We start from the raw sequence: 15,182 nt of genomic DNA on the forward strand, positions 1-15,182 counted from the left end.
CTAGATGCCCCCGATTAGCATAAATGCATAAACTATGCCTCATTACAGAAAACTGAGCTCTTGTGCAGGGAGAGTAAAATTGGATTTCTCCTGACATGCTCAGAGAAAATTAAAGAAAATATGATGTAACAGGTTGTTCCAGGGGATAAAAAAAAATGTTATTCTCAATCTCACTTCTTGGTACAACAGATGAGTATTGAATTGTTTTCCACAAAACACTTGAGACACTGCCCAACACGTCTGCTGGCCCACAGACAGTGGGAGGGGGTGGTGGGGGCGCCCTCTGATCCTCTTCTCCAACCCCCATCAACAGCACAGCTGGGTTTGAAGGATCAGCCTAATTTTCAGGTCCCTCTAATGATCGCCACGAACGGCAACCACTAATCCCTAAACTCAGTAAAATGATCTCCTGTAGCCCTGCAGTGCAGCTCCAGACCCACGAGAGTCCAGGTTGGACCCGACGAGCGAGAGTGGGGGTGACTGAGCAGAGCCAGGACACCAGGTTGATCCTGCCCCCCCCCCTCCGTGCCCTCCATAATGGGCGGTGTTGAGCTATCCAAAAGTGATTAGCGTGAGGGAGCCTCTGGCTGATTAAATAATAGGAAAACAAAATATTATATGTCAAAACTGACTTTGTTCTGGAATAGGTATATCTCGGTAGGATGAGTTTGATATCGTTTTATTTGTACAGTAACAACAACAAAAAAACATTCTCTCCAGTTTTGTCCTGTTAAAAGTGTCAGCTCAGGAAATTGCAAAGCCACCCATAATGTCACACCATCCATGATTTCTGCAGCATTACAGCTGATTCTTAAAGGAATACTCAACTGAAGATGTACTATATTTTAGAGGATATACAGTAGTATCACAACACTCACCCCCCTGCAGGCTTGAACGAAGGCTCTAAAAAGTTTGTAGCTTGCTGCTCTGTGAAGGATAGCAAACTACTATCTGTGTCACACTATTCCCTCCTCATAGCTCAGACGGTCTTAAGGAAGTAGTGTAATTAGCAATTTATTGGTGAAGCATTAATTATTATGAACATATTGAGCACAAAGTTCAACAGTGGAGAAGTGGCTTATGCAGCAGGAAGGGTTGGAGAAGTTTCTATGGGTGTTTAAATACGTTTTTTTCGGCCTTGACTCTGGGTCACCATTAGAATCAACTGTAACTACTCCACGAAGGAGCAAGAAACAAACTTTTCAGAGCCACATGTCCACAGAAACTTTTCAGATCTATCCTGCAGGATAAAACGTTCATCACTAATCCGATCTTCGGGATGATCCAAATAAATCACTAAATACACTACTCCCAGCAAAGCTTCAGCGCAATGCTGGAGGTGATTACTGGGACATAGAACGAGAGTGTTTAGCTCTGTTGCGGAGAAAGTGAGTTTTAAACATAGATAACACATGGATCAATGGTGGAGAAATGGATTATGCTGTAAGAGTGGCTTTGAAAAGTTTCCGCCTTTCAGGCCTATGAGCATTGACTTTTTGATACTCAAAGGACAGATTTTCAGTGGAATGCTCCTTTAAACATGACCATACCATTCCAACATTTGATACTAGTACATTGTTTGAATTGTATTAAAACATCTGAGCTGCTTATTCAAGCTTGATAAATACCCAAGCAGCACTTAGTCCCATTTAGTCAGTCACTGTAAATAGAAAAAAAAAATTCAAATGAAATCCTGAAGAAGCATACATATCAGATGAGTAAGACAGATGAGTGGTGCTCGGATGCATCAGTGAAAGTCTGGCTCCTCTGGGAAGGTGCACCCGACCCGTCTGATGATGACGTTGGCGGCGTAGTGCCCGGCCCGGATACACTCCTCCAACACATGATCTTGGACCAATGCAGAGAGGAATCCTGGATAGACAGAGGAGCAGAGGCAGGCCTGTAACCATCCATCAATTCCAAAATAGTTTGGGGAGCATTTAGTACTAACATGAGCCGGGTACTAATGGCTTCCAGAAAAAGGGACACGGTTTCATCCTCAACAGGACCCAAATGATTTTATGTGGTGCTATGATCAGCTCGTACAGGGTAAAAACAGCAGGCTAAATGTCACGCTCATATAATCTGGATACATTACTAGGTTGCATAGTTTGCCAGAATCAAAGGTTAATTGGGAATGTACACAGAAGTCAAGCTGTGCAGAGAATCATTTTCTTGCCACACCTCCCACGAAGGCGTCTCCTGCTCCGTTAGTGTCCACAATATCGTTCTGGTCGATGTCGAATACAGGAAACATGGTCACCTTCTCACCTGTGGTCAGGACAGAAGAGGCTGTTAATTAAAGCTGAACGTCAGTGTTTTTATTTCTTTCTTTTTTTTTAAACCACCCATGTTTTGGCTTATTATTTCTTTGGTTGTAGCTTGATGTTACGAAATTCATAGGTCGTTTTACACAGCAAAGCTTTGCTATAATTACAGATATCTGGTCATTTAATTCTAGCACTTCAGCATACATTGTGTCTAGGGCTATTTATCAAATGTTAGCAAACTAACGCACTAAACTAAGAAGGTGGACATGGTAAACATTATACCTGCTTAGCATTAGCACTAGTGTGTTAGCAGTCTGGTGTTAGCATTTAGGTCAAAGTTGATGTGTCTAAGGACAGCATCAGAGAGCTCCTAGCATAGCAGGAGACTCGGAGGCTTGTTTATTTTTTTTTTTATTTCAAAAATAGGGAATAAAGCTGACCAACAGTATATTCAGAAATATTTATAAGATTTAAAATAGAGAAAAGCAGCAAATCCTAGCATTTGAGAAGCTAGAATCAGTGAATGTTTGGCATTTTTACTTGATAAATGACAAACAACTGACTGAAAATGAGAATTATTTTCTGTTGATGGACAAACTGATTATTCCACATGAAACAAACCATTTGTTTCAGCAAAAATGACTAGGTAAATTAGACATTAAATCAATGGACACTTCTGTAAATAAACTACTGCAATGTCCTACAGTACCTTTGAATAAATGCGCCAAAAGCAACAGATGATCATCAACATCTCTAAAGCTTTAGGCGAGTGCTCTGATGAATTACAAACAATGCAAGAGCAGTTATTGTGAGTCATTCCAGTTCAAAACGGAATCCATTAAATGAGGGTCTCTTATTATCCTCAGTGGATTACTGTATCCTTCTTCAATTATCAGTAGCATATGCACATCAAAGACACTTCTAGTTTAAAAGAAAGGGTGGGGGGGGGAAACAAAAATCTACCAGATGACAAAGTCTTGAGGTGTAGAGTGACATTATATCAGCAACTTATGTCAGAACAATCTAAACCACACACACAATCTTCAAATAATCCAAGGCTCCGGTGCCGACGTGAACCTTCAAAAAGGTGCAGGAGACAAAAGACTGACATGTGGATAAAAGGAACACGAGGAGGCTGACAGACTTCTTATTGAGAAAAAAGGTTAGGAGTTTAAGGAGAACATGAGGAAAAAAAAAAAAAAAAAACTATAAAAAAGTTGTTTAATGAGGCTCCCTGCTAATCTAACAATGTCTCACAGAATATCTGCTGGAGGCAACACACCCCACCTTTTCAAATGTTGAATACACTTCAATCCTTGTCCTACAGGGCAAAGGATACACAAGCTGCAGCTGAGCATATGTTCAACACCTGATGTCAAGGAAATTACTGTAATACACCAACTGTGAAAGAAACTCCATCAAGTTGTGGTTGAAAATGACATTTTACAGAACAGAATGTGAAGGTATTAAAGGACAGCTATCGAAGATGTATCAGGTAAAGTGTTAGATTGTGTTTTCATAATGACACATTTTCTATTTAAAGGAAAGCAGCTCTTTGTCACTTTGATAATAGATTACAATAAAACAAGAATCCTTTTAGGATTAGCTAATTAGAAGCATAACGACTTTGCTTAATTAATGCCACAGATGAAGCTTGAGAATCCTCCTCCCTCTTGAAATGATTAACCGCACATGAAAAATGTGCTAATAATAAATTCCAGTTTGTCAGTTATTCCACAGTTGAGAAACTCAAGTCGTCAGATGTGGTTGTGCTTATGCGACACACTTTGCGGCTATAAAACCGGATGCTTTAAAATCTGAAGCTGCTGCACTTGTTCAACACGGAGTCTTCTGCTGTTGATTAGAAATCAAATAGAAATAAATTTGTGTAAATAACTTTACAGCAGTTGAAACAAGTGGTTACTCTTTCCAGCGGGGGGCTGGTACGGGAGAGGTCGGGCCTTATTAAGACAGTCTGCAACCAGGTAACTTCTCACATGAAGTAATGCTCACCTTTGGGATAACACTGCATCCAGAGGTATCATAATTCATTTCACAATCAGATCAGAAACTGTGAGACCTATCGCTATGTTGTGGCAATTAACAATTCTGGTTTTGGATTCTGTTCAGTTCTGTTTCGGGGCGGCTGTGGCTCAGGTGGCAGAGCGGGTTTTTCCACTGATCGCTGGGCTGGTGGTTTGATCCCCTGTCAGCTTGCCGACAGGGGAATTTTTAACGATCACAGCAGTTCCCAGGATAAAATAAACAAATTTAGAACCACTTTATGAACTAGAGTAACATAAAAATGCAGCCTCAGTCTTCACAAAGGTCCTTGTAAAGGCGGGAAAAAACTTTCATTGGAACTATTAATTACAGTGTCATGATTACCATGACTACGACCACCACTTTGGTCCATTCTGAAATATCTCAACAACCATTGGACGGTTTGCTATGGATTTTTTTTTTTTCCTTCAGACATTCATGGTTCCCAGAGGATGAACTATAATAACTTTGCTGATCCCCTGACTTTCCATATAGTGCTATCATCAAATCTTAATTTGTCCAATACTTTATCTTACGACCAAATACTTTTAAAAACCAATGAAATTCCAATTAGCCTCAGCTTTACTCAGTCTTTAGTGACAAGTGGCAAATCTTTTCATGCCAATTTGCTAAACTAAGATGGTGAACATGGTTAACATTATAACTAGGCTGCAACATGTTAACATTGTCACTGTGAGCATGTTAGCATGCTGACATTAGCATGAATGAAAAAAGAAAAAGAAACATTGTGCAGCAGCACAGCCTCACAGAGGCTGACTCTTAGTCTTGTGTAAATATCAAGTCAATTTTATGTAGCCCAAAATTATACAAATTCATTACAAATTTGCCTCAAAGGGTTTCACAGTCTGTGCAATATACTCATTCCTTAGAGCCTTGAACACTGCAATTTCCTCACAAATTTTAGTGCAGTTTTTTTTTTTTTTTTTTTTTAAAGTTGCTGCAGTTTCATTAATTTTGGCAACAAATCACAACCACAAAAAAACCCTTGAGATCCTGGAGGGAGTGCTCAACAGGTAAACTTATCTGTCTGGGCTTGTACCCTGATATTTTGGTCTATTCTGAATACGACGACAGAGAGATGGTTTTCAAAACCGTTTAAATTGTTTGTAAAAACATGTAGCTGTCATCATGTAAACTTGAATTTCAGCCCCGAAGACATCCTCTTCACAGTCCTGACTGATTAGGTCACTGTGAGCCGCATTACGCTGTTGGTGGCACTTGCAGTTACTTATCTGTTCAGTTTCTAGAAACATGGCCCAATAGACAACCGTATTCCTCTATAATTGCATTCGAAGTTTGTTCTCTGCTGCTGGGGGAAAGTTCATATAACCTCACTGATGCAAATTATTAAATTTGACTGACATGTTAACTCAAGTTACGGTCCAACAATTCCCCAGCCATCTGTAACAAAGATCTCATTGGCGAAAATCTGTCATGGAAATGGCAAAAAAAACCAAAAGAAACCAAAAAAACCCTGCCAAAATACTCTGAGTCTGTTGTTACTGGCTTGTAGAACGTCTGAAAACATCGCTTTGCTGAACTCCTTTCACATTTCACTTTAATGAGATTGCAACATTATTTTCAATCTGCGGTACTATTTTTTTTTTTTTTTTTACATATTCTTGTTCCTAGAATTTGGTTACGTGGGAATACGTGGGAGTGTAGTAAGGCTGTGGTTTGACAGGTAACCTGCAACAGAGGGGAAAAAAAAAAAAAAACAGAAAAAAAACTTGAAGGAATCCAAATACTTCCTTGCAGTCAGCTATAATTGTGTGCTTTTGTTAAATCGCTCTTCATAATTCCCTCATTATAACTCTTGAATGGTGCTGATTAAACTTAAGAAATTCTTTCAACAGGCGTCTCTTTGAAATGAGTATCAATTAAGTCCTTTATTATTGACTATTCTTTTTAACAATGCCAATTCACAGCACGACACTGACTGAGAAAATGCTCTCCTGTGCAAAGACGACTGTACTTGCAAATAAGATGACCACGGCTTTATTGGAAAATGAGCATATGGAGTGTTGTTTTGACTCTGAAATTATTACACGCTTCACTTGGTCGTGTTCCAGCGCTCAATGTTGTTGCCTTGACAGAAAACAGGTGTATCAAATAGTTGGCAGGTCATAAGAATTTACTTTGATCTTGTCTCACTTTATTATTTACACAAGTAAAACAATTAATACATCAGTTTAAATCCTGAGCTGCCAAGTGGCTCAATTACACATGACTATTTTGCTAAAAGGCATGAGCTAAGTTGCTTAAGTGCAACATCTTTATGCGAGAAACTTGCCCGAGAATACTTCTTCTGGATCGTGTCCTGTTGCATTTCAGCCAAACTCTGAGCCTCGGAGAGGAAAACGTTACCGCTTTCTTGGCAAATGCGACAGGTTAGGAGCAAGTTGACATTCAATCTGTTCCCCTATCATAACCAGCATCTTTGTTCACAATTGAGTTAGGGAAAAAAACATATGCCTGTAATTACTGTAACCACAGGCAAAAGATCATCGCCAACCAATATCCTCTCAGAGAGACATGAAAGAAAACACTTCAACGTCAGATGCCAAGGGAAAAAAGAGGAGGTCTTTCTCATAGCACAGGCTGTTAATTGACTTTGTCTATTATGAGGTACAGAACATAAACATCCCGCTTTTTAAAGAGACTATTAAAATTTCTCCAAGTAGATCTTAAAATAATTCTGCAACGTTTAATCTAACTTTGGTGAGAATGAAAAATTACTCATCTTTTAGAAAAAAAAAGAAGAGCCTTGTGTCTTGTAGTCAGTATTCGCTTCTTTCCCTACCTCATTTGATTAACATGTATAGATCAGGTCCTTTTTTTTTTTTTTTTTCCCAAAGTTGAAATCTGCCTGCCTTGCCCCCTTGAGAGCCCTGAAACTCGCTGAGAAGCCGAGTCAGGCTTTATCTAGTCCTTATCAGCGATTAGCGTGGCAACCCCTGCTGAATGATCGTTTATTAGATCTCCTCACCGCTAAGGTTCAGGGCACAATGATCTTAATTACTGCTTTAATGGGTGTATAAGCAAAAGCCCAGCGTAGTTCAGCAGTGTCAGTGGCAGCTAAATAAAGGGCCATTTCCCCTGCTCCCAGCTCTTAAAAGGCATGTTTGAAGCGGTGGTGTGATGAAAGGCTCCAAATGAAGGGCAGAAAAAAAAGGAACAATAACAAATTGACATCTCTTTTTGGAGAATTATACCACGGGGGAAGGCATTTTCCCATCCTTAATCACTATAAAATGGTTTAACATGACATGCAGAGGCTGGCAAATGATCAAATCCTGACAGGAGGACAAATTGCAAACAAAATGAGAGATCAAGTTTATTAGAGCGCCGCCTCTGGGAAATGAAAATCTTTAATTCTCTTTTTACATTGACATTTATTTGGCTGGCATGAACGGCGATGTTCACACACACATACACACACCGATTGTGCTGCACCTACTACTGTAACTGCTCCACTGTAATGATAGCACAGTCAATGACATTTATCATGTTTGCCTTTGTAGATGACATCTGAAACACATTGTCTTTCATCCCGCCTGCATTCATCATGTATTTTATATAAAGTTCACTGTGGCGCACAGCTCTGTCTTCATGCAGGAGCAATGAGAGACGCAGGCAGGAATTATCCATCACCTCCAGCATAATGGATGGATTCCTGTTCTTTTTAACTGTTGGGATTCTGCTTAAATATTTCTTTTCACATTCTCATGAAAGGAAATTCACTTCCAGGAATTCCACTTGCATAATGAAAATTCAAACGAGCTTGTTCAATTAAAATAAATGCTACTTATCATTTACTGACTTTCACTTGAAGGCTATTGTGATGATATTATCACATCACGCTGCTACTTTACAAAATGCTGTGGTTTGAATTAGTGATTCCCAACAAGTCAGCCTGTGTTTTCGAAGCTTGAAGAGTTTTGTCTGATGTAATGCATAAAGAGCAGCACACACAAGTGGCATATAATGCGCATTAGGGCACCCATGCCTATTGTTGCCTGTTGTAAGCCTATGCACAGGCGGCTTCATGACATACATTATCGCTGGTTGATGGGTGTTGCGGCATCAAGATAGGCCAGTGTCCTTTTTTCTTGCAGAGGCGCTACAGAAAAGTTTGATCAAATTAATTCTTCAGATTCATATATCCAGTTTACTATATCATGACTACTTGTGTGTGTGTGTGTGTGTGTGTGTGTGTGTGTGTGTGTGTGTGTGTGTGTACGGCGTGTCCAGTGAGTGCTATAGATGTCAAACGGTGCAACACTACACAAGGCAGTCTGTGTGTATTGCCTTTAAGCGTGTAAAACAATTCACTGCACTGAACATCGCTTCGATTTTCTTATAGGTAATTTTGCCCGTATTTGAAATGTTGTGACATATATTGATATCGTACAAATATTCTTATTTATAACAGGCTTTACAAGCTGTAAACAAAACATTGACACACTATCACCTTATAAAGGTGATACAGTGAACTGTTACCAAACTGATTATATTTTTTTAGAGTCATGTTTTTGGTCACCTGATGCATGTAAAATCCAATATTCACTCTCCTTTTAGCTTGTTGTTAGTCTCCACCAACTCCTGAGGGAAATATCTGGCTCTTTATCTGATAAATTCTCAACTATGTCTGCTTCGTCCGCTGTGTAGTGCTGGACAGGTAGCTTACAGTGAGTTTATCAGAGCTTTATTGCCGAAAACAGCTGCCTACTGTGGCTGTAAACGATGTTGATGAGAGTGAACCAAAAAACAGTAAAGTTGCAGGATGTAAAACCAAAACAATGCGTTAAGACACTTTAAAAACCTCTGAAGAGCTGAGGACAGCTGCAGAGTTGCGTAATAATTCTGTGAGATCATCACTACAAATGTCTCTTTTCACATTACACCTAGTTATTTTATCCATTGTTTATATAAAAATATTGAATACTCCCATGTTAATCTTTATTACACCAAGATATCCTGAGAGTCCTGGCCAAAATGGCAGTTTGCAGAAAATAAAATAATCACAATAGGAAATACAGAAAAGACACAATTAATTATTGATTTTTTAATAATGCCATCAATGAAATCCTGTACAAAGCTTGAGTTTGTAAATACTCTCATACTGCCGGCAGTGTGAAACTCAGGACACTGGACACACGTGAAGACGGTGTCCTGTAGTGCTAACAGTCCTGCTGTAGCTGTGCTTCTGCAGTCCCCAGTGATGAGTGATATGTTGGAGTCTTTTACCTGAGGCCATCTCCCCCCCGTGCACACCTAGTCTGAACTGCAAGGGCAATGAGGAGAGACACCCTGTGGCTCATAACAAAGGCAAAGGCTCCCAGTAGTAATCGGAAACTATCATCTCTCCCCACACGGCTTAAACCTGCAGCCCCTACTCGGTTGCGATGACACTGCCTTTTAATGTCCCACTAACAAATATGTCCTGTATCAAAGGAAACTGGACTGATTTGAAGACCAGTTTTGTCAACCTGTCCCCAGGGTCACTCTGCCAGCATTTTGCAGGAAAAAAAAGGGCAGAATATAAGAGTTGAAGCATTAAAAATCGCTAAGGACTGGCCTGGAGTCTGCCCAAGACAAAGTTAGAAGTACTTCACAAATCAATGCCTGCCCTCTGCATCCCCCACACTTCTTTTATGCTCTGAAATGACTGAATGTAGTGCAAGCATTCTTTTTTTTTTAACATCTGGTGTCAATATTGGAGGTTAACTTCAAAGAAATTACTGATAGCATTCGGCTCCCCTCAGTCAGCGATCAAGCATCTATTTAAGGCTGCGTTCTGCAGTTTTAAGATATGAGGTTTAAATTGAAGGGTAAACATGTCCAAAAGGGGCCAAAGTTGGGCTGGCTTCGAGTCGAAACTTAAGTGAAAATATGTGTAGATAAGCAATCAAAAACAGAAAGCAAAAACAGCCTACCAACAGTTGCAACAGTGTCGTCCTTGCCCTGAGTGAAGACCACCAGTCGCTGCCTCTTTGTGTTCTCCTTGGGGAGGTTTTGGGTCTTCTTTGCAATCTCTGCTATGTCATCTGTCTGTAAAAATACCAGACCACCGTGTGAGTATGTTAAGTTGAATGAATGCATCATGAAGAGCCATGTCTTAGGAGTTTAATCAAAAATCACAAGTGTGACTGAGAAAGGTCAGATCTTTCCAATCCTGGCAGACGGATCAAGTGATAATGAAACCAGATGGGCTATGAAACCGTTTTGTGAAAAGATCAATAGAAGCGCTCAGTGATGCTTCCATGCAGTTTCAGGCGAGCTGCAAAATATTAGAAAGTCATATTTCCTAAGTGAGATGAAAATAAGCGTGTGAAGATATGCTGTTGTCAGATAAAGCTAGTTCTTCAAACTGAAGGGATATGTGGTGCGTGTACTATATCATTCTCTTCCTGAAACAGGCCATTTCTCCTCAGCATCTGCACAGAATGGATATTCTCGCCTGGAGACGACAGAACTCTCCGGAGTGGTTGCCTTTGATCATGAGAGGGATAAAAAAAACCCACACCTGTCAGTGCTACTTTATTATTAACTCATCATGATGTACTATGAGCAGGTGGAATGTCTTTATCGCCATCTCGCAGTGGGGTGGACTCTGCTTTTCTGTAATACAGCACACTGAGGAGCTAGCATTAAGGGTCGTAGACGCCTCTAGCATCTGTATCAAAGTGAGCACTCGAGCACCTTCAGGGTGAGCAAATACTGTGGTTATGGGAGTAATCAGAGAGATAGGCTCCAGCCCAATACCACCAGTCACACTGGTTCACTCAAACCAATGAGCTTTTACACCTCTAAATGCTTCCCAAACGTCCTTTAATCAGCCCTGAGAGGTCCGGGGAGACCCTGGGCCGAGGAAAAATTGGTGTAACACTCTAAGTAAGTGCTAATGGCGAGGTTAATACAGAGGCTGTTAGCAAGCGACGGTGTAAAAAAAAAAAAAAAAAAAAAAGGCAATTTGTCACTGTGACTGGATGTAACCACAAGCACTCCAGACATTGAATGCAAAACCGCACAAGGCTTCGGCACATTGTCACCCTTTGGTTTTATGTTCACTGACATAAAAAAGGCGCTCTACTAAGGTTTAGGAGCTAAAAGGTTCTAAGGGCCAGAGGTGGCGGGGTAGGCATCATGGCTGTTGAGCAGGTTAAGCTACACACACACAAACACAGAAACAGTCACGCACACAGACAACTTCCTAATTTTTGCTTGGCAGAAATACTTACCTGACGACTTCCTATGGCAAAACAATGCAGAAGAATAACGTATGGTGTGAGTGCAAAACAAATTAATTGACGAATGATATGGTCAATTTGGTTTACTGCTGACAAATGGCAATATTTATGATTATGAGGCAATTGATCAGACATAAATCAACAAGCCGTGAAATATGAAAGCTTTAAAAGGGTGTTAAATTGTTTTTCTGTCTTGAAGCCAGTGAGAAACTGATTGTCTCCACTGCAGGCTGCTTGAGAAACACTGCCAGGGAAAGATTCAATTAGAGCTGTGATGCAGATAGTTCTTTGAGCATTTAAAGGAAACAGATCACAATCAGGCGAGGGTGTTCAGATCTGCTGATTGCTGTTTTGGAGTGGACAGGCTTTTTATCTTGTATTTATACTGAAGAAGTGCTGCTGTCATTTTTGTGAGTCATCCATAATGTGATGATAACAGTGTTTTAGAATACATTCAAAGTGCATCATGCAGTGTTTTTGGAGTCAGAAATTGACATTGGGCAGCAGCTATAACAATATCTATTTATAGTGCACCTCAACTGACCACTAACTTCTTTAGATTACGTTTCTGACAGCAATTATTTCTTTGTGGTGTTTGTGTGATATAATTAAACTGTTATAATTTTACAAAAATCTGAGTGATTGATTAGGAATAATGTCAAAACAATTTAAACGATCAAAACTATTTTATGCAAATGTTGAATTTTGTTCAATGTAATGTACACAAATGGAATTTAACATGAATTTGATCCATCAAAAACAATCATAGCAAAAGACCCACTTGCTGGAAATGTTTGCGAGCTTTTAGCCATCTCCTGTATGGAGTTGGCTCAGTTGTCATGGAGATGGTTCAGTTGTTTTCACATAATTTCATTCACGTGGTAACAGGTTGTTGGATGTGATTCAAGAGACCGACCTTTAACACTCTCCGTGACAACTGAGCAAACTCCCGCTGCTGATGAAAGCCATGGGATATGGCTGAAAGCTCCGAAAAACTCCCAGTGAGAGGATCCTGTGTTGAAGTTCATGATTTTTGATAATTGTACATTTCACATACGTATATCAGGGTTGGGAAAATATCCTTATTTTACTGATTCAACCACATCCTCCACAACTGTTCTGTAAACATATTACAAGTGTATTGTGTATGTGTCAATAACACATACACTAATTTTACCAGTGTAGCAATGTTATATTACAATCTGTTATTTCCTGTTTTAAACTAGAGGCTACTGTATAGTGTATATATTGATATTTTGAAGACTTGCCAGTGTATAACTACGGTATGTGGCCCAGCTGGTACGATGCAAGTAAAGCTGTCATCAGAAAGTGACAACAGGGAAGAAAAAAAAAAAAGGCAACTGTGTAGAGAACCTCTTTGAACGGGGACCATCTAGAAATGCAGAACGTACACTACACACCACTGATGTTATCTGGGAAATCACATTCATCCAATGCAATTTTGCAGAGTGTTCTGGCCAATCAGGTTGACATGGAAAATGTCAAAGAGTTGTAACTACTAGGAGAGTCTACACTGACCTTTGAGGTTTTTTTTTTTTTTTCCATCTGACCCCCCCCTCCAAATCCCTTCTCCTCTCTTAAACCTGTCACTGCCGTCAGGATTGCATTTCTATTCCGGTCACGTTGATCACACCGTTACTGATTCTGGATGACAATTATTCACACAGAGCAGTGCCATATTCAAGGCAGCTCTACATTTGAAAGGGAGAAGACACTTAAAATACCTGAGCCCATTTTGAAAATCTAACATACATCGGCTATTTGTGTTTTTGATTCCACCTTTAAATACCAGTGTGAGGAATATGCAAAACACGAGTAAAAAAAAAAAAAAGACTAAGGGAACATTAATTTTACACTTACCAGGCAGCCCCACTTTAAAACATATAGTGTATGTTCTATGGGGTAACAAGCACTGTAATTTTCATTTCCATAATCTAAAACCACAGGTGGCTGTAATTTGGTTATTAAAAGACCACAGTGTGTTTCGGTGTGGTGTAATGCTATAGCAGTGAAGGGAAGACATACAGTATCATCCCTGAGTGCAATGAAGATAATGAGGAGGCTTTTTAACCAGGCAACCTGATGAGCCCCGAGCCTGCAGAGAAAGGCTTGAAACCATGCCCAACTTCTCAGCTTCCCAAGAGGCTTTTCAAAATTCAATAAATAACATCTGTAGGCGATGTTGGGTGCAGACCTAGCAGAGTGCGTCATAACAGAGAGCTGGCTGAACAAAGAAACCATGACGACTGCCAGGTTTCCATAGCAACTGCTGCAAGGCCTGGAGAGTATAATAGCACATCAATCACTGTCCAAAAAGAACTTCATTATCAGCAAAAATAAACCTTTAGGATCTGTTTAGTGTGCAATTGCTGGTCAACTCACCTCAAAGCCCCGCTCTTTGGCAAACGTGGCCGCCTCCTAGAAAAGATAATATAAAAAAAAAAAAAAAAAAAAACACACACACACACACAAATAAGCAGTTAATTACAGAGTCACAAACAGAGCAGAATGTCACACTTCAGACGTGGAAGTAAAGCTATCTCGCTTCCCTCTGCTCCTCACACGTGTGGCCATGTCACTTGAGAATAAGTAACCTGAGTTAGTGTTGCTCTGCCAACTCCTGATTTAATAGGCATGTGGCCCACCCATTTAATCTATTGGTCCACTTCATCTCATTTTACCACAGCAACATGAGATAACACCACATCAGCCTCCAGCAATGAAACCACCACTGAAACCATGAATATGTGCTGGTATGTGGAAATCCCCGACACTGCAGGCATTCAGCACCTACTATATGTCGCTTAGTCTTGTAACAGGTGCACTTTAAAGGGCCATACAAGTGTTTATGCAAGATTTTGCTTCTTTACTACAAATCATGTAAACTTGACATTTTTGCTGACCATTATCAAACACATGCTGTATATTTTTCTCTATCTTTTCAGGCAGCCACTAGTTTCTATTTATTACTGTATGGCAAGAGAATCTAATGGCAAACTCTTGAAACTTACTGGAGATGTCAAATCCAAATTCATGGAGTATAGTTTTAGGTTTTTGGATATCTTTTCCTGCTGGTCAAGAAAGCCGCTGACCTTCTTCTTATTCTTTAAACTTGGTTAAGTTGTCTAATCCAGCAGTTAGTCAGCAGTTATCTGGGGGTTAGGCCCCCAGATAACATCCCCAAGAAATCACTCCTCCTGGTGGGGTCACCAGGAGGATTCAAGGGATAAGATGCAAACAAAAAATATTTCTGTATATTTCTGTTTTTTCTTTTCAGACTTTTGAAAACCATGTGCAATTTAACTGCATTAGCACGCAACAACTTAACAAAATTTCAATTCAATCCAGACTTGATTTTCACTGATATGAATTAGATCATGAATTAGATCATTCAATCAACTTAAGAGTATTTTCATGGAATTTTCATACTGTCATGAAATAAATGGAAACCAAAGGGTGCCTGGATAGGTGGAAAAATATCATTTGAAAACTGTACAGAATTCATTTGAAAATGACCAGCAAAAAAGTATATATGATTTGCAGTTAAGAAGCTTTGGGACAAGTTCCAAGAGTC

At 39.8% G+C, this 15,182-nt stretch overlaps 1 protein-coding gene across 3 annotated transcripts in view; it reads right to left on the reverse strand.

Moving 5' to 3' along the window:
* Positions 1–685: 685 nt before the first annotated feature.
* The window catches only part of LOC120794779 (adenosine kinase-like), a 101,786-nt gene continuing 87,289 nt past the window's right edge, over positions 686–15,182 (reverse strand). The window contains exons 8-11 of one of the 3 annotated variants that reach the window (XM_040136087.1): positions 13,991–14,026; positions 10,274–10,388; positions 2,185–2,271; positions 686–1,872 (exon numbers count right to left, since the gene is read on the reverse strand). In XM_040136087.1, coding sequence (XP_039992021.1) covers positions 1,748–1,872; positions 2,185–2,271; positions 10,274–10,388; positions 13,991–14,026 — 363 coding nt within the window. In that variant the 3' untranslated portion in view covers positions 686–1,747. Of the gene's footprint in view, positions 1,873–2,184; positions 2,272–9,387; positions 9,622–10,273; positions 10,389–13,990; positions 14,027–15,182 lie in introns of those variants that run through there. The other 2 variants (XM_040136089.1, XM_040136090.1) reach the window with 2 other exon arrangements.

The sequence above is a fragment of the Xiphias gladius genome, chromosome 9, assembly GCF_016859285.1.
Source record: "Xiphias gladius isolate SHS-SW01 ecotype Sanya breed wild chromosome 9, ASM1685928v1, whole genome shotgun sequence".
In the NCBI taxonomy this organism is placed as follows: Eukaryota; Metazoa; Chordata; class Actinopteri; order Istiophoriformes; family Xiphiidae; genus Xiphias; species Xiphias gladius.